This window comes from Pomacea canaliculata, linkage group LG6 (genome assembly GCF_003073045.1).
Source record: "Pomacea canaliculata isolate SZHN2017 linkage group LG6, ASM307304v1, whole genome shotgun sequence".
In the NCBI taxonomy this organism is placed as follows: domain Eukaryota; kingdom Metazoa; phylum Mollusca; class Gastropoda; order Architaenioglossa; family Ampullariidae; genus Pomacea; species Pomacea canaliculata.
The window spans coordinates 24,752,165-24,772,223 of record NC_037595.1 but is presented as its reverse complement, the minus strand read 5'-3'; the positions used below and the strand labels follow the sequence as shown (position 1 = coordinate 24,772,223).

At 43.1% G+C, this 20,059-nt stretch overlaps 3 protein-coding genes across 3 annotated transcripts; 1 reads left to right on the top strand and 2 right to left on the bottom strand.

Annotated features, from left to right (window-relative positions):
* Positions 1-68: 68 nt before the first annotated feature.
* On the bottom strand, positions 69-3,910 carry LOC112565695. The gene is made up of 6 exons (XM_025241341.1): positions 3,399-3,910; positions 2,683-2,927; positions 1,720-2,488; positions 1,378-1,547; positions 535-763; positions 69-384 (listed from the first exon to the last, which is right to left on the bottom strand). Exons 1-6 carry the CDS (start codon positions 3,606-3,608, stop codon positions 91-93), a joined length of 1,917 nt encoding a protein of 638 aa, XP_025097126.1. The 5' UTR covers positions 3,609-3,910; the 3' UTR covers positions 69-90.
* A 1,405-nt stretch (positions 3,911-5,315) lies between these two features.
* LOC112566974 lies at positions 5,316-7,703 on the bottom strand. Its single transcript, XM_025243406.1, has 2 exons — positions 5,931-7,703; positions 5,316-5,606 (listed from the first exon to the last, which is right to left on the bottom strand). Exons 1-2 carry the CDS (start codon positions 7,701-7,703, stop codon positions 5,316-5,318), a joined length of 2,064 nt encoding a protein of 687 aa, XP_025099191.1.
* Positions 7,704-11,398: 3,695 nt separating this feature from the next.
* Positions 11,399-17,609, top strand: LOC112565649. The gene is made up of 10 exons (XM_025241230.1): positions 11,399-11,549; positions 12,721-12,938; positions 13,118-13,418; positions 13,649-13,846; positions 14,749-15,017; positions 15,360-15,552; positions 15,835-16,062; positions 16,465-16,684; positions 16,881-17,016; positions 17,344-17,609. Exons 1-10 carry the CDS (start codon positions 11,541-11,543, stop codon positions 17,402-17,404), a joined length of 1,833 nt encoding a protein of 610 aa, XP_025097015.1. The 5' UTR covers positions 11,399-11,540; the 3' UTR covers positions 17,405-17,609.
* Positions 17,610-20,059: the final 2,450 nt, after the last annotated feature.

The window sequence follows — 20,059 nt, the reverse complement described above, 5'->3', positions numbered from 1 at the left end:
CGAACGAACGAACGAACTATCATCATCATCCACAGCCACCTCCACCATCATCAACAATAAGAAAACACAAAGGGTGGAAGAAATTTTATTTCACTGCCCGTGCAGCTGTCGTCTGCTTGCAGGACGGCGATGGGAGTTGTAAGTCCGCCTGTGCGCGTGGCTGTGGCTCGTGAAGTCGTACTCGAAGACACACTCGTGTTCCACGTTGATGGCCCCGACGCTGACCCAACCCTTGTAGTCCAGGTCCTCCAGTACCCCGGGTAGGTCGTACAGCTGTGTGTAGATGAGCGAGGGCACGCGGTCGTTCTGCATGCCCCAGTCGGTCTCAAAATAATAACCATACAGGGAGGAGATTCGTCGCTGCCCTCGCGCAGGCCAATTCACCTGAGGAGGAGAAGGAAAAAATCTTTTACGATCAAATACTCTATATGCCCAAAAGTTTTGGGTTTTCTCACTGCTTATTCAACAGTCATTTTTTTAAATAAAGATGACGATTGTCAATGAATGGGAATGAGCTCCATAAGAACACCTCACCTGATACGCTTGCTGGATACCCAGTAAGTTGTAACCAATGACGACGATGGACTTGTTGGCTGGAGAATGAAATGAGCAGTTTGCGATAATCGGCTGTCCAAAGGTAGCCCTAATATCGGCGGCCAGGCTCGATTTGTATTGCTGTGTTGTACACGTGTAGTCGGAATCCCAAGCAAAGGAAATTACTTTCTGCACTCGCGCGCTTGCAACAGTGAGAGCATGGTCTATTCTGCAAGCAACACACGTGAAGAACTAAAAAAAGTAATAACAAAATATGAGACTGTCTAGATGACTGTTTCAGCAGCTTCTTTTAGTCAGAGGTATAATGAAATTTATTTACACGACCCTATCCTGACATTACTACTCGATCAAAATCACTGTAATGTACGTGTGTAATAAGCTGGATAGCTAATTTTTATTGTAACTAAAAGAATTGAGAAATAAAAGTCGGTAATTAAATACAGTCGGAAAGATTAGTATTACTTGGGCATTAAAAATTATTTTGTAAACAACTGAAAACACAGTCACGTGATCCTCCAGTCCTAAGAATTTGAGACAGGATGTGACTAAAAAATGTATGACGAGTTCTTCTAAAATAATGTTTAGAATGGAAGGGCTCTTGAACGACAGAAGAAATAGTTTTATTGATTAAAACAATTCTTTGTGACACAAAGTCGATATCGCGAGCGTCTCTCTTCTGATTCAAAATATAGGACGGGTATTGATGTTTAGTAAATATTAGTAGATCTTCCATTCTGTGATTCAATGACAATGACGATGACCAACTTTATTCATCCCAGTGGGCAGTTAAGAGCGTATACTCGAGCGTCTACACACACACACCTGCTTTTGGAGGCTCTGTTGAGCAGCTCGCCCATGCCTGATGCGGCGATGTCCACAGGCAGACAGGGGTCGTCCCTCAGGTATTCAAACGCCTCGACGTTCAGCCATAGGTCGAACCTGACACCTTGCTGGGTAAGGCTTTCACGACTCCTCTCCAACGCAAAGAACACCTGCCAGCATTTCAACATCATCTTTGTTAAGCGTTCTGCTTAACCCATCATCATCATCATCATCATCATCATCATCATCATCATCATCATCATCATCATCATCATCATCATCGTCGTCGTCGTCGTCGTCGTCGTCGTCGTCGTTACCCCCACCACCGTTTTCGTTACATGCCTCTTGGTTGCTGGCTGTGCAGGCCTCGCTGAAGGTGACATTAGGCCTGAGACTGGGGTCAAGGTAACGAAGCACGTGGTCCAGCACAGGGTCCACGCGGCTGATTGAGACATTCCTCTGCGTGGCCCAGTAGTAGCAGCCCTTGCCGGCCCCCCGTCCCTCCTGCACGGCGACGACGTCGACCTCCCCCGTCGCCGCGATGGCCTCCAGACCTTGCACGTGTTGCAGGACGGTGGCGTTGAGCTGTGAACGATTCAGATCAATGTAAGGAGAGAGGGCCAGCTTTTTGTTGCTAGGCAACGCATGGACGAGCCGGCCGAGGGTCTGGTACAGCCTGATGTACGGAGACTGGGCGTCCACCTGCGCCAGGCAGCATTCGTCTGTAGCGTAATAGCCTCCCAGCGAGTCGTACAGCGATTTTTGCTGAAAACGGCTAAAACTGTTTCCTCCGGGAAAAACTCTCTCGGTTTCGGAGCTCGTCCGGGTCACGGGGCTGCTGCCGTATCGGATCTGATGCTCCCGAAGAACGCGGTACACCCAGGCGTAGTAGGCGCCCATCAGGTCATCGTCGAAGGTTAACGCACTTGCTTGTAGCGCCCCCTGGCGGCCTCGGTAGGCTGACGTCTGGGGAGCGGCAGGGAGGCCAAAGAAGACGGTGATGTTGCGGGAGGCAGCGACCTCAAGCAAAAGGGCATGAGGGTCCGTGCCCGCAAAGGAGGTGAAGAGCACCGCGACGCTGGCGCCCTCTGGGAAGTCGCACGACTCCAGGCTAGACAGAAAAATGACGCAAGGTTCAACATGAGATTCGAACACTCAGAATCTAATTATATAACGATTATTTTTCATTGATTATATTATAATTAATTATGATTAAATAATTAAAATTCTATAACACATCTTAGTGTTCCGATTTTGCTTTCTCTGTATCCTTTCTATGAAAGAAACACAACAATAGAACCTCACGTGTCGTTGGAGACATCAATAGGCAGAACGAGCCTGTAATACAGGCGAGAGCTGCTGATTTTTCGGTCCAGCTGAGGGCACAGCATGATGGCGTCGCTAAACCCCTCCTCGTACTCGTAGGTCAACAGAGCTTTGACCTTCAACCCCTTCTGCGTCACTTCCTCCACGGCCTCGTCGAAGCATCGGGTGCCGTCGACCCCCGTGCTGCTGTTGACACTGCCGCACCAGACGTACATCGGGTCTCGCTGAGGATGCAGGTGGTTAAATTACTCATTAAAACCTGTCGGTACTGGGACAGGTGTCACGTGACTTATTAGAACAGGTAACGTTGTTATCTACATTTACATCGAATCCCGTTGACGATGCAGGTGTCAGGTCACTCATTAAAATTCTCATTTTGTGAGAGTGGCATTTGTACAGGTATAGCATTACTCATTAAAACATCTTATTTTGTGAAGATATTACTCGGTCTGACATAAGATAAATAATAGATAATGTATGTCTCGTTCTGTGCTGATTGAACGCGGCTGTTTAAAAAAAAAAGCTAAAGGTCAATTAAATTGTCGTTGCTTTCCTACAAGATTTATCGAGGGGAAAACAAGTATGGGATCTTAAACTGTCTTCGTCCAACGTCTTCAAACAAAGGCATAAAACATCTGAACCTTAGTGTCAATCATGGTCGCCATGATGTTCACTATATAACTAACTGTACACACCAGCAGGTCGTCCCTGGTCCTCTCGATGATGGGAGGGGCGCGAAGGAACACAGTGTCTCCTCCCTGGGTCTGGAACTCGGCTAGAGTCTTGTTCCAGTCGCCATAGGTAAAGCGATCCCGGAACCACGCTGCTGTCACAGGGTAAGGGGGACCTCCGAAAGCACAGACTCCGGACACGAGCAGGCACGCGAGAACTGCACGCGCTGTCATGCTTCAACAACTCGAAGCCAGAAAACAAACAATTAGTGCACTTTAACGGGAAAAATATCTTGCACTGTGTGCGAAAAGGCAACGGAAGCCAAGTGATCAGACAGTTTGCAACCTCTGTGCACTTTCTGTATGAAAAGTAATCCGGGGTCAAGTAACCAATTACTTGGCAGTCACGAGTCCAATTGGTGCGAAAAATGAGCTGAGCCACGTGACCAATTAATTTGCAGCGTTGAGAGTTCTTTCATAAACAGTGCTGCTATGCCATCGACTAGTTCAGGGAGTTTGTTTAAGAAGCGAAATGGCCTGGAAGAGAGAGAAAGAAAAACAAAGGTTATCTATGTGTAAGCAGCTTGAGAATTTCTCACAGGCGGTCCGCGCAATCGTCACGCGTTGAGTCAAGGTTAAATATCAACAGAAAAAATGTTACAAATGAGATGATTAGTGGGGATGTGTCTCTTAGGTATTTCAGAAAATGGAATAACAATCAAGACATACACACATACGCGCGCACGCACACACACAAAATAAATTATTGGAAAGAGTACTTCAAATAGTTTTAGTCTGCACGGCGATTCAGGAAGTGGTCAATGAAACGACTGTGAAAAGCGTTCATTGGAATGAACCATTAAAAGGGATTCAATTGCAGCGAATTTCGTGCCTTTCACGCAGTTAGGCTCATATATATATATAGAGAGAGGGGGGATGGGAGACTGAAAGAGAGAGATGAAGACATGGTGTGCTTAGCGAGAAAGTGCATCCACCTTCAGGTGATTTCGCAATATGAGGGAGAAGGGATAATGGAGGGGAGAAAACTGTGGTGCCCGGAGAAAACCCCCACTCCCAGCCCTGCTAACAGGTGTCACATACAGAGAGCGTCCCGAGACGAGATCTGAACCAGAACCTTTTCACTGCGGTAGTGACAAGCGAATGTCTTCCCCACTACACTACTTTGCGCCCTTGCATCTAGAAACATAAAGGAGTGAGAGATAGTGAATGGAGGTACCCACAATTGTTTTACAACAATTTCACTCACTCAACAAAGCTGTGACAATGGTTTAAAAATACTTCAAGTTTACTTACAACGACACTTGTAAATACAACAATCATACATATTACAGCAATTAACAATATTTCAGTCATAGTATTGGCTTCAGTCCCTTTATATCTCAATATCTCTTTCCCTAAAATTGGAGAATAAGCCTACAATATATTTTGCCGTTAATAGGACATGCGACATGACTCACATTTTTCATATTTTTCAATTAATAAGATGTAATGAGCGGAAATAACAGATGTTCTGGGATCCACATTGCACATTTCATAAATATTCATGGTCAGTTACTTTAATCTCACTCTTCCTTTAGTCTGAAGGTAATGGAAACCTTTGTCTTGTATCTGTGAAAACATTATTCATCCCACCTATATCTAAGCAATCCTCTAGAGCAGGGGTGGGCAATTAATTTTCCCAAGGGGCCGGATGAGAAACTGGGATGGTTCTAGAGGGCCGGACTAATATAGTTAACTCAGTTTTACCCAATACTGTATATATAGTATATTTACTGGTGGGCGGCCAGCGGGCGGGCCGGTCAGAGACAGGAGGCGGGCCGGATCCGGCCCGCGGGCCGGCGTTTGCCCAGGTCTGCTCTAGAGAGAGAATAAAGCATTAGAACAAGCGGTTGAGTCAAAGACAAATCCGTTAGGATCTTTTCAAATGATGTTTGTTGAAGAGGGCATGCAGGTGGTTGAGCTGCACGCCGACGACGACGGCGATGATTTGCAAGAGCCCAACAGTTGCTTCTTCAGGTGGGTCAGGTTCCGGGTTGAGAGCGTGTAGCAGATGAAGAGCGAGACCCCTTGCAGCCCGTTGGCAACAGTGTATATGTACCCGACTACGGCGCTGTTCGTCAACCCCGCCACGAATCCAAACGCCCAGGTGAGGCCGATGGTCAGAAACACCTTTATGTAGATCAGACACCGCTGTCGGTTCTGACGCCGTTCCTGGGGAACAAGAAGGAGAGTTTTTAATACGAATAAATCAAGTCACTGATGAGAGAATGTGTGTATGGACTTAGATGAAGAATTAGATGGATAACCAACAGATATATCCAAATATCACAAATGAATACCCTCCCAACACAAGATCAAGCATTTTTCAGTTAAACTATCGTCATAGGAAACGTTACATATATCTGCTGAATAAATTTCTTTCAACACTTTTCTTGAATTTTTAAAATGTCTTTCCATGAGGAAGACGTCTTAGTCAATCACGAAAGAAAAATTCAAAGTTTTAATAAAGAAATAGCTTGAAGATCGGTAACAAACCTTCAGCGTTGTAGTCGCCATAGCTGTGACCTCGATTCCGTACAGGGTCAAGACGAAGCAGACAAAGCTCACGGCCATTGACAAGGCAATGGGAGAGTAGAAGAAATACAACAGCGCCTCCGGGCTGCCGATCCAGCAACATGTCCTCCTCCCGTATCCAACGCTGAAGCCGGCCGGTTGCAGAAGATCCAGAGCCAGACACGTGATCACGATGGCCGCAGGTAGACCGAGAGCCAGGCAGCAGAGCGGCCCGAATGGTCTGTCGTACGAGGAAGGTCTACTTCTGGCAGCAAAGAAGGTGAGTGCCATGCTGGCCGAGATGATGGACATCCAGGCGAACACCACCAGCCAGACGAAATGCGTGACGGCTGCGACGATGAAGCAGGTCGCGGGACTGGGAAGATGCACGTAGAGAAGGCAATGACCGAGCAGGAGGGACAAGGCCAGGGCAGCCATCATTCTCCGACTGGTGTTGCCTCGCTGCTCCTTCGACAGGCCATACGACACCAGCGTCAAGATCAGACAGGCCACGGACATAGCTGAACAGAACACGGACAGGTAGAACAGCACGTCGTCGTCGTCATCGTAAAGGACAAAATACCTGCTGCTGGTGCTGCTGAAGTGGTTGCAGGTCACCACAGTGTCATCATTGAAGACGTACTGGTTAGGAGTGTAGATGAGGTCGGTGTTTTGAATCCAAACAGAGCCATTGTTCAGCAGGATGGCCTCGCTGCGGTTGTAGACACCCAACTGGCAGCGCAGCAGGTTGGCAGCATCTGGACCCTCGCAGACCAGCATCTTGCGCAGACGCATGTCCTTGCCGGATGAGGTCATGACCAAGTCAAAGATAACGTTGTGGAGCGGGTACAAGCGCGTGATGTCGTTCGTCCTCACCTCTCCGTACAAGACGGAACCAATGAGACGCGTGGGAACGTCCTCGTACACACGTATCGGCGCTCCACGGCAAGTCTCGGTCTGGTTGTTGTTTCCATGGTAACACAGGTTAGAGACCTCTATGGTAGCATTAAAATGCTCTTTAAGGTCTTTCAAAGCCTTCGCAATATTGGTAATGCTCCTGACTCTGAGTTTGACAGACACGAGCTCCTTGTACCCGAGGTCAAACAGCAGCGACTCGTTACAGGTTGAGCACTCTTGGCTTTCATCTATGAACGTCCCTGTGTCATTTACCGTGCTGGAGATCTTCAAAGTGTCCTGCATACCCAGGTTACTTGAACAGAGGTAGGAAAAGTTTCCTACCCATCCGAAAATTGCGCTTCGTCCGTAGGAAATGTTTAGGCAATAATCAACAAATCCTTTATCGGTGGTTTGTGGGAAGGTGACAATCAGCTCTGTTGAACCTAATGGTAATGGCTGCATCCTGGCCTCGATGATCACCGTCAAGTTTTCGATGCACTTCCCCCACTGCATGGTGCTATTTTTGGGACAGAAAAGTTTCCTGCAGACATTTACGCTTTCATCCAACACCTCGTCAGGTCCGCATGATTGCACATCACTCGCCCCTGCCTCAACCTTGTCTCGAACTCTGGCGCTCTTCATTCCGATGTCAAACAATGTAGATAGTCCAGATTGTTCTACGCGTTTGATGCGTTCACATATCTGACTGAACGAGTCTTGATTCTCCTTCGAGAAACACCGAGAGCAATGTGGGTTACGCACCTTGGTCGCACCACCCATGAACATGTAGGAGCGACACAAGCGCTTGTCTTGGACTGTGCAGCTGTTGCTGCTGAGCATGGTCTCGACTTCCTCCATGGTGTACGGCCACGCTACTGCACATGTTCTCACAAATGAATACGGAGCAGGGCCGAGACCAAGTCTCGCATACATCTCGCAGGTCGTGTGCGCATGCGCGGAATCGCTGGAATTTCCTTGGCACGCTAAGAGCTCGGTCAAAGGGACCTGCTGGTCCAGACCTACCGAATGGCAAATCGCACAATGTTTGTTTTTGAATACGAAGTGGCGCCTGGGTGACACCGAGAAGACCAATTTATCCTCCACCACGCTGGAGTTCTGGCACTGAGAGACGACTGTCTGGTTTAGGTGGTCCAAAGGACAGCGTGCCACCACCAGGTAGCCAATGGACAGCTTGTCTCTCACGCATGTGCCGTACCGGTCGAAAAAAGCATGACTTCCGGCGGTTTCAACGCCCGACGAACTGTTCTCTTTCACAGAAGCTTCACATTGTGAGTTGTTGAGGCTTTCACATCGAGCCAGGTAACTGGGGCAGCAGTCCCCGAACTGGAGGCAGTTGTGGTCACATCGACAGTACATGCTGCTGATTTCCTGGCTGGAGACATCGTTTTCGCTCGGGAAGATCGTAGGACAGGACCAGCTGTCTGGTTCGCAAAGAAAGCTTAAAGTTATTCCCCCAACCAGGAGTGATAAGCCTGTTGTCGAATCCTGGGCCGTGTTTTTGACGGCAGATGATACAGTTGTTGATGTGTTCGTTAGCGTGCCGTCCTCAGAGGAGTTGTCGATGACATGAGGGGTAGACAGTGGCAAGACAACTTGGCCATTTGCAATTCCTAAGACAGTGTCATTTGTTATGGAGTTATTTGTCAATGTTAAGTTAGGAAAATACTCCGCTTAAAAATGCATTTTAATTAATTGTCAGAATTTGTTTCTAATGACCTCGAAAGAGTGTATGCTCTCATTAAAGCATGTACAGTATTATGTATCAAATCTTAGCGCAAGTCTTTAGTAGCAAAAAAGAATATTTTAGAGTCAGTTTAGCTGCACAGTTTTCAATGTGTTATGTACATCATGGTAATCCATAGTTGTAATAATTTAAGGTTTACTTCATTGACAAACTCCTCATCCGATCCAAATGATGCACAATAAACACGAGAATGTTAGATATGCTGTTAACTTACCAAGCAGAAAAAACATTTGAAGGAAGACCTTTTGCGCCATCTTTCAAAAGGGCTTTCTAGTGCGAGTGACGGCTAGATGGAGACCTTAAATATGACTTGAGGAGGAACTGATATTTGCTTTTCGTTTTACTAGCTAGAAAATACGCACGCGCGCGAGGGTAGCTTGGGAAGGTCCCGCCTCGCGCATGGCGTCACGTGACAATCATTTTTACTGTCTGCTTCCTAGTCTTCAGCAGCAGCAGCTGTGGAGAATGGACACTGGAAGCAAGCAGCCTCTACAAAATTACAACTAAGATTTTAGTCAATAATACTCATAAAAATCAACCTCGTCGTGTTTGGTGTTGGGGAAGTATGAACGGTTCTCTTTTATAAACTATTATAGATTAAAATGTTATTTTTCTCTTTGAAACTACTGTAATATAAATAACCGAAGCATAGTTTGTGAAAATATTTTATAATAAATATTATAATTTTTTGCTCGTGTTTTGCAAGAACTTTGTGCGAGAAAAAGATCTGCAGGTGAGAGACAATAATTATAATTATAATTGTAAAGATAATTAACACTCATGAATTGACACACACACACATGCAGTCAAGACCAACAGAGTGCTTTCCCTTTTCTTGGTTGTTTCCCTTGTTTCATTCATCATCGCCACACTACATAAAGACAGTGAAGATGAGATTTTTTTAAAAAAAGAAAATCTCAATGTCACACAAATTACAAACTTTTCAAAGAGGACCTTATTTCATTATGGATTATCCCTGGTTAGCAAACACTGCACCGAGATGCTTCTCTTGTCTATCGTGTATTGTTTATCATTTATTGACCCCTACATATGTTTCAGTGACCGTTAGTACTTATGCACTCTTTGTCAAAATGTCGTTCTCTCCTTTCCTCTCTTTCTTCTTATTTTACCCACTGCATTCAATACATTTATAAAAGTACGAAAAGTTTTACTTTTCACTTTTACCTTTCTTGACACATTTTTTCAACATCAGCAGAAAAGGACAAGAGAAAAGGAAGAGGTGGAAAGAGAAAGATCAAGTGATTGTGAGAGGGAGGAATTGGCTTGCCAGTGGTTAGAGCACTGTCGTCTGCGCCAGTTTGAAATTCTTTTTTGAAAAGATTTTCCCCATCCGACCCAGCTGTCAGAAACGGGTACCTGACTCAATAAAAGGCTTGGCAAAGTTAAAGAAGTGAGAGGGTGAGATTTGCACACCTACAACCCACTCACAAAGAAAGTTAACTCTGAGAAAAGTGCAGTCGCTATCACCCCACTCCGCAAACGATAAGGTTAGGGCGACCTTTACTTTCAATAAATTCATGTGAATATCTTGTATGATATGATATCTTTCTAAATTGTAATCTGTACTTGTAGAAACTTGCTACTGAAGGTATATTTTTATTTTTCCATTGGCACGCACGCGGGCAACCCATTTTATCTAGTGTTTTGCTTTCTACCTTACTTTTCTAAATCCGGTTCTCTTCCTTTCTTTTTTTTTTACTTCTTTCATTCATGTTTTCTTTCTTTCGATATCACTTTCTTTTTTGTTATCCATACTTTCATTCAGTTAGAGTTTCTGTCGACTTTATTACTCTCTTTCTTTCCATCTTCTTTTGTAATTTCTTTTCTTTTCTCTGTACGTGTTTTCCTTATTTCATCTTTTTTTAGTTCTTCCTCTCCGTCTCTCTTTCTACATCAACCTTTCTTAACTGCCTGTCTTGTCTCATGACATTATGGTTTGTGTTTTGACACATCATTACTTCTTGTCTCGTGTGAGTACAACTGAACTTTTAGTGACATGCTGTGGTAAAGATTATCGTCGATCAGAGCGATAACAGGTTAGATAATAATGAGATCACCTTGTGAAGTTGTCGCGATCAAAAATGTCTGAGGTCCTTCAAAATACTTAAGTTTTCGTGATGAGTGTTGGTGAGTCTATATATATATATGTGTGTGTTTTTGTTCATATATCTATAAACATTGTTTCCTCAGGGCATCAGCGTTACAAACATTCACATAAAATAAAAATGCCATCAGAAGGGCAGAACAATTGAAGGAAGCAAGTAAAACACCAACCTAGACCCCACGCAAACTACCGGGATTCGAACCTGAGCTTTGACATTTATTGTCTTTAGCTTCTTCCTTGTTACTCTTCGAGGAGCATAGGGCCGCAACACCACCTTGGGCAGCCCCCCTCAGTTGGGTCCATGTGGTTCCCACGTCCTTTGCCTTGCTCTCTACTGTTCTTTTCCAAGTCTGCTTTGGTCTCCCAACTCTCCTCTTCCCCTGATGGTTCCCTTGGTAATCAAAAGATGAATCGACGAGCTGTCTTCACTAAGGCTTTAACCAGCATATTCTCTTCTAGAGAGGAGTCTACCAGACCAGGCCCCTGTTGTGGTACTGTTGCTGTTTCTGTAACGACTTTGTTTTACTTGAGTGGGTTGTTAGTCCCAAAGCAAACCCCCCAACCTGGGTGAGGGTTAGGGTGCAACATTTTAGTTTGGTCTCTCCCCTGACAGACCTGTTTGGCTTGGTGACACTTGCCAGGAGCACAATTCTCCTGCCGACATAGCTCTGTGGATCGACGAGGCACGCAAGCCACCCCACCACTGCGAGGTACGTTGCACCAACTGGTGGTGATTAGGTCGGGTGGATAACAGGAGGGTATATAAGTCGCACGTGGTAACAACAGCATCAAAACATCAAGAACAATGCGTCTGGTAAGCCAAGTTTGCAACATCTTGTTCCTTTGTTTTTGTTTTGTTTTGTTGTTGTTGGGTTTTTTTTTTTTTTGTTTTTTTTTTGTTTGTTTGTAGTCTTTATGTTCTTGTCTGTCTTCCTGCTGTTGTTTGTGTTTTTCTTTTGTTTTTGTTTTTTTTGTTCTTGTTCTGATTTGTGTGGCTAATGCTTTTTTTTTTTGTTTTTGCTCTTGTTCGATTTCTTAATCTGTTTTGTTTTTATTGCATTTGTTCTTATTCTTGATTGGTGTCTATATATATATACCTTCTGAATTTGTGTGTGTGTGTGTGTGTCCATTAAGGTGAATTTGATTACTGTCCTATGATAGTGTGTGCTCGTGTGGCTGTGTATAAGTAAAGCGCGGATGCTGGAAAAAGGCACTTTATAAATACGATGCATTATGTTTATTTTTAAAGATCCGTCTCTTAAGCGTAGAGAGACATGCACCCACACATCAGCCAACAACATAATTATTTTACTCGTCCACCATCCGCTCCCTTCCACCCCTATTGTCTGTGTCCTTGGCATCTTTGTCTCTGTGTTTGCTGCACCTGCTTGAGGACGAGAGGCCCAGTCGTTCATTTGTTTAGACAGTCAGGTGCCTCAATTATCAGATAACATTAACGATAAGTGTGAAGGGAAAAAACTAACTGATTATGAGTGAGCAGCCCAACTTTTTAAAACATGAAAACTGTTCGATATCGCAAACTTATCATAAGTGCAATGTCTGACAGCCGATAGTGCTGGTTGAATATTGTTAGAGGGCGCTGTGACCAGTACAATATATTGTAGACCTTGGTTTAATTAGGTTACTAACATTTTATTCTCTCTCCGCTCACGCTTGCAATCTTTTTGTCATTGTCACATTGATAAATGTCTCTCTCACTCCGTTTGTCTCTCTTGGTGTGTCTCTCTCATTTTCTCTCTCCACTCGTTTTTTTTGTGTGTGTCTATCATTTTATGAAGTTGTACCTGACATTAAATAGTATTTAATGGCACTAGGCACTAAACTGCACGTCGTAGGGACATTTTAAAGTACTTAAGGAAACTGGAATTAAACTGTGAATCGTACAATACATAGCGCCGAATGACCCCAGGCACTGAAGGTTATGTCTTACATTGATATATGGAAGTTAACAATTGATGCTGAAGGTGTTTGTGGTCGTGGCCGTCTTCCTCGGCGGACGATGGGCGTCAGCAGCGGATCCGACAGTTGCTTCCCTACAGGCGCAGATCGAGCACCTGCAGCAGAGCCTCAACAGCTATCAGAAGATTGTGGATGACGTGGCGGCCATCTTGACGGATTACCGGCGGACGATGACGGACATGGGCAAGCACATGATGCAGATGGAGCTCTTTGTGCAAGAGAGGTAACTCGCGTATATTAATCTAGTCATCTGGCCCAGTGTGAGCTTGCTTGTACAGCTAACTCAAAAAAATGGATGTTGTCGAATCCCAAAAACTTTCAAACACCTTAGGAGCCACGATGATCATACCATACGATTCTCATTGCTTTGATCCTCTGTAACATCGAAAACCTTTCTTGCAGAATCCGATCTGACGGCCATTCAGGTGCTAAGCAGATGCGGGTGGACAGAGAGGGGACCAGGTCTTTTTTTTCCAACTCCCACGTCGGCACCCACATATTGGGCATGCACAACCACGTCGACTACGACCGTACCATGGGCCTGGGCGAGATGAACATCGTCATGAACGGCGTGGACTTCAAGACGAGGCACAACGACTACAAGCTGTCCATGCCGTCCAAGACCTCCACCGGATATGACGAAACGCAGTACATCGACTACCCGCCGGTGCCACCTGCGGTTCTTGCGAAAGCCACAGTGGAGGTGAGGCAGTCTCTGGTCGGTAACTGAAGTGTGTAGACCTGCTGCGACATCTTGTATTATATCACGGGGCTCGATTCCTGATCAAAGCAATAACATAGTTATTATCATTGTGTATTGGCTAACCCCTGCAGGCTATAATTTGTCTTTCAAAATCGTTCTTGCTTTACTGTAAGAGAAAACTCTTGCTCCAGAAGATGCCTCACCCCTCATCTCAAGCAGCTGTTTTGCAGGAGCAAGTGGCTGAAATGAAAGAATATTTCCGTGCCTTCAAAAATCAAGATTACACCCACAGAGATTACCGCCCCTACTTCAAGGCGGTCATGTGCTACATAGAGGGCGCTTGGACTCTGGGGAAAGACTTCAAGGAGTCCTTCCCAAGTGACCGCCATTATTTCGACACAACCAGCTGGGAAGATCTCGAAGAAAAGGTGAAACAGTTTAGTTGCTGTTTTGAAACCAACGATGCACAGAAAATTACTTGTAACAGCGTGTGCTTTTCTAAAGGTCTAGTGGTAGAGAGGAGCATTTTTCTCTAATGATTTGATAAAACTCAATGTAAGATGGTTTTCTCAAAGATCTGGGTGAACACACCCTTCCGACAGAAGAGTGAAGCCATGGCAGTATGAGTCTTTCATGAGACCCTTTAAGAATAAGACACAAATTTGTCCCCAGTCTCAAATAGTCGTGACCTGGTCATCAATATCTGAGTTTATAATGTGAACGTGACCGATGACTGGCATTTTCCTCGTTTTTGTAAATATCAAAAGTAGAAAAATAGTCACAGGAATCGTGCTGTATGATTCAAAAGGCGGGAATGTCAAGAAAAAAGAACAGAGGCTGTCAGCTGATAGGTCTGGTACAGATGTGTCACGTAAAAGGCATGCCTGTTGCAGGAATGTCTATTGTCAGGCAGGCACCTGTTGATTATTACAGGCACCTGTTGATTGTTACACAAGTTCTTGACAAACGTAAAGTCTTAGCACGAATTAAGCCAATTTCAGATGTTCGCATTTATCTCCGAAAGATCTTAGTTGCCTGCTGTATTTTCTGTATTGTTAAAAACAAATAAAAACAAAATAAAGCTTAAGAAATCACTATAGAGCAAAAACTAAAGTATAAAAACAAAACAAACAAGCAAATAAACACAAAGGAAAAAAAATTAAAAAAGCAATTTCCAACAAAACTAATTATAAACGCAAAGCCAAACACCTCTAAGTAAATAAAAAAACCCTAAACATAAAAGACTAAACAAAACAAACAATATAAAATAAAGCAAAACAAAAAATAAATAAAAAATATAATTAAAAAAAAGACTAATATCTACTTGCAGATTCGCTACACAGCTCAATCAGGCACGAAGAGCATCAAAGAAAACTTTGGTTATCTCCCATCCATTATTTACAACGTCGTGAACGGTGTTCCCTTGACAGCTCAGTGGAATTATCGCATCCTGTGTGCTCCCATCGACTTCGATTTCCCGACTTCCTATCTCAAGCAAGAGGAGGACCTCATGCTGCGCATGTCCAGGAACATGACCCAGGAGGAAGTCCTGTATTCCCGCATGGCTCGCTTCCGCGTGGTGGACAGGACCGAAGACGAGTCTGTGTTTTATGATTGCTTTTACTCCCTTCCCTACTTCTTTCTCACCCACCCCGATTCTTTGTCCATACACTTAAAAAAAATTACACAGAAAAACTGCATTAACAAAAGGATACATTATCCATGATCACAATAGATTTGAGAAAGAACGATATAGTACATGCCTTTGATAGTTTGATTGCAGTTCAAATGTTTATCTTATGAGCAAGATACTTTATTCCAAAAATATAATCTGTTTTTAAATTCTTATCTTCTGTTGAGATAGTCACCCCATTTACACCATTAATTAATCATGAAGGTTTCTCAACTGTTAAGTTTAAGTGAGCTTTACATGGACTGCAGGGTTACTCAGTTCACGGTGCTGGACAAAATTATGCAAAGCATTCCAGGAAAGAACAACTACCCAGCCAAGATGTATGACAACTCCTCTGGGGCGGAGATGGAGAATGTTGAGAAACCGAACTACCAGACACTCAACACAGGGTACTACAGCCGCTACTATCGCACTGAACAGATGGGAGCCATGGGCACAAAGGTTTGTTTCCTGGGTTTGCTGTTTCCGGTTTAAACCCCAGTTGTGTTTTTTCTGCTGTCCACAACAATCTCCTCTAAAACTTTGTCATTGTCAATGTCCTTGTTCCGTCTAAGGGGATTATTTTACTGTCCTTTTGATTGCATTCATTGGATCGTTTGTTTAGTCGGTAGTTTCTTTCTTTTTTATGCACGTGCACTTAAAAATAATATTGGATGCTAGTATTGCATAGACGCACAGAGAAGGAAACAATGGAAACACCTACCAGCTGATTGTTATTGACAGGTCATCCACCGTGGCTTCTCTGACGAGAATCTGTGGGTAGCTGAGACCACGCACCCACAGATCATGCCGGTGTCAATGACCGACTGCTGGCGAGACCCTGTGACCCGTGCTGTTCTGGAGAATACATGCACCAGATTCACCCACCGCTTCACCTATGCTTTGCCCCTCGAGATCGTCTACATGACCCCCCTGCTGGCATGGAACCCATACGATCTTCAATATACAGCAGTGAGTGTGTCTGCGCTTATATCTTAGGTTTCGGGGCTCAAGGGTTTCTTCACAATTCACTGAAGAGTAGAGGGTTAGGGTTAATTTATTTGTTCATTCATTCTTTCTTTTCGTCTTTCTTTTATCTCTTCATTTTGATGAATTATTTTCTTTTTTTTAAATATATTTTTAAATGTGTGTATCTTTCTTTTTTGTCTTTAATTTTTTTTTGCGTTTTTTTTTTTTCTTGCCATACGTCATTTATTTATTCATTCTTTCTATCCTTTTTACTTTTTTTCTCTCTTTCGTTTTGTACCTATCGCTCTTCCTTCCTTTCTTTCTTTCCCTCTTTTCGGCTGCTAGATTATTACCATGCTGACAATTAACAATAAATTAATCTCGGCTTTAATTTGTGTTGTCCAGGTAGACAACAAAGTGTACACCCCAAACCTACGAGACAACAGGGACGGCAGTCTGACGAAAGAAAAGGCGTACAACGGCACCAACATCAGCACCTTCTACCGCACGCCCAGCCAGTTCTTCGTCGGTAACGGCATCGGAGACTTCGACCCAGGCGACACCGGCAAGACCGCCATCGGCGTGCTCGATCGCCATGGCAACGTGCGCAGCATGGTGGCTTCCGGCAAGAACACATTTCTCTTCCCTTGCGATCATTTGAGTCAAAGCTGACTACTGTCACCTCAGCGTCTCCTATCACAATAGCACTGCTCTCATTTCATTCTTAAGAGTCTGGTTTTCGTTACATTATTTCTTTGGGCTTGTTTGAATGCAAACAAACTCTTGCTGATCTGTTTAACTGGTTTCAAATTTTCTTCCAGGAACCAGAATTTATGGCGAGATCGCCGACGTTGGGAAAGTCCGCTTCCGGTACCCTATAATACCAGTCCATGGAGAAGGAAGCGGTGTTTGGAAAGAACTCAATGCCTTAAAATACATGCTAAAGCGTCATGAACGGTGAATATAATAGAAGAAAAAAGCCAGAACGAAAAAAAAACCCAATAAAAAATAAATTTAAACATATAAATATGAGAAAATAAAGAAACGTAAGAATATGAGTAAAGAAGATAAAAGAAAGACCGGAAAGAAACATGAGTTAATGAGTAAATAAGAAAGTTTCTAAAATTATATCCATAGTTTAAACAATTTTGATAGCAATGGGTGCGGTATAAGTGAAGAAATAGAAACCTACTCCTGATAATTACATTGTGAAGTAAAATGAGGACACAGTACGTTTCATGGAGCTTGTTTATTAATCTATGCGATTGTTTTATCCTGTTACAGTGCTGCTGGTCAAACTCAAGCACCTCCAGTGACGCATAATGGGGATGCAATTGTTGGATAAAGAGACAATTTGCCTTCAGTGTTTCCTGAGATAAGTGGAGTGTGATTCATTCCACTTTCTCACATTCTGCAAGTAAATTCTCATGGAAGCTTGATGGCAACATTATCTTCCATTTGTAAACACTTTGGCGCATTTCCAGTTAAGATTACATTTGTAGCAGATCATTTTTATAAGAGATATTACATCTGAGATAATCTTGCTCCTTTGTGGTGTGTTTGTGCCTCTATTGTGAGTGTATGTCTGCACACACATTTCAGTGTGACAATGTATATTTAATGGATCATTGTGGAAATTACACACCACCATCAATAAGAAAAGCCATATAGAGCAATCCAATCACTCCTCTGCACAAAATATTGATATAATATTTATAATCTCACTCAATCATCAGCAAGTAACAGTGTCAAGCAATTAAAAAAAAAGGTCAACCATAATTTTAACAATTTCTGTTCCTTTAGGGAACAGTCAAACAGATATGAGTGGATAACTATACATTCTCCTTTTGTCTCTCTGCTTGTTTCTCTAGCAGTTAGCTTGTGAAATTGGAAAAAGTTGCAAACACCAGCAGAAACATTAGTTGCTTTCCTTAGACAATACAAATCCTATCAAATGAAAACCCCACATTGTTCAGCTCTTGCATTTTAATGCTTCCCTTCATAATTAACAGTGACACAATGCTCTTGAGAATGTGATAATACTCTTGGCAAAAGTTAAAAGAAAGCCTTATGTGAATGTGAGAACAAAGTGGGTGCATGTCGATTTATGCCAGCAACCTTCATTATGCCTGGCAAGGGATTAAGTCAATGGCTTCCGTTAATATGAAAGTGGACCAAGTGGGAAAATCACCAAATAAGTCAGACTTAATGGCGTGCATGATCAGGACTAGCCTAATGTTTTGAATAATTTTTACCCACGGTTTGAAAAGTGTGATTTTTTTTGGAAGGTCAGGGAACTTAGTCTTTTTAACAATTGTTTCTGATAATGACATAATTCTCCTAAGTCTGTGTGCGGAATTGTAGCGGGTCAAGGGTAACAAGGCACAGGGACCAGATGCAATCTGTGGGCTTGTCTTGCTCTGCTGTGCTATTCAGTTTGGAGGAGTATGTCTTTCAACACCTTGATCTTTCATGAATCAGGTCATATTCCAGTCCTCTAGAAAAGTTCTTACATTATTCCACTTCCACAATAATGCTAATTCCAATCGGCCTGATGATTTTCAGCCAATAACTCTGACCTCCCTTATTTGTAATAAAGCCTGGAGAAAATAGTCAAAATCTTATCATAAAATCTGTAGACAGCAAACTAGACCCACTGTAATTTGCTAACTGGGTGTACAAGGAAGGGTGTTGAAGCTGCTCACTTTGTTGTATTAACATCTGGAAAGCCAAAAGCACATTCAAGACTGCTTTTTACTGATTTTACTTCTTCAATCAATATAGTACAACCATGTATCCTAACATTGAGACTGACTTCTGATTTTAATTTTGCGCATTAATTAGTTTTGTGGCTACTAAATTTTTTTGACTCACAGACAGTAAAGAATTATTTATAAATGATCATTATTCATTGTTACTACTGGATCTCTGCAGGGCTTTTGCCTATCACCCCCCTTTGAAGATCATATATACTGACTGCTGCAGAAGTACTGAGAATAGCGATATTGTAAAATTCTCTGATTATATCACACTGTTGACCTTGTTGCATGGGCATAAGCAAGATCACGGCAATGCATATTTAAATTTTGTATATTGGTATGATGAGAACCTTCTGGAATTAAATGTAGATAAGATAAAAGAGATGACCATAGACCTCAGAAAAACTAAAGATAGTGCTGTTGTTTCCAGTGTAGTACTATTGACATTGTTGACACCTTTAAGTACCAAGGCACTGCTTTTGCCTGCTTAAATGAGATGTAAACATTGAACATATTGTTAAATGTGGCCAACAAAGACCTTCTCCACAAGTTGAACAGTTTTTCGGTCAGCAAGGTAATCTTGAGCCGTTTTTATCAGTCATTCATCGAAAGTCTTTTATATTTTTGTTGTGCATGTTGATTTCACAGTCTATTCATGATAAGAACAGCATTGTCAGTATATGTCCTGAGGTAATTGCTATCAGAGAGGGATTCAATAACCTTCTGTTGGGGTGGGGGTGAGCGGAAAATGGTGTTTTATGCTAATCCAGCAACTAAGGTTTTATCACGGCAAGGCAGCCAGTTCTGTAAACAGATGCACATTCAGAGAAAGAATAGTGTGCCCAAGACGAGAACTAAACTCAGGACAGCTAACCCTCACTGTATTGGTGATAGGCGCTAACTGTTGTGCCACCAGTTCAGATTTGTTAGAATGGTGTCCAGCATTTTGTCTATAACAAAACATGTTCTAGAAATAGTTTTATTGAGCTCAGTTAAACAGATGCTATGCCTGTATGCATTTGTTCTCTCTGCAGTCCCTTAACTCAACCACATAAATTGTCAATTGTTTGTGATGATGTGGGTGAGTCTTAAGAATAGTCAAGATGTAAGATTGCATGTTTTTAAGATTCCCCTGATTTTAAGATTCCCCTGATGTACAAACTTATCCTCATCTTGTCCTTTATATCTTGTGACTAGCATTTGTTCTATTTTTGTAACTGAGCACACTTCATAAGTGTATT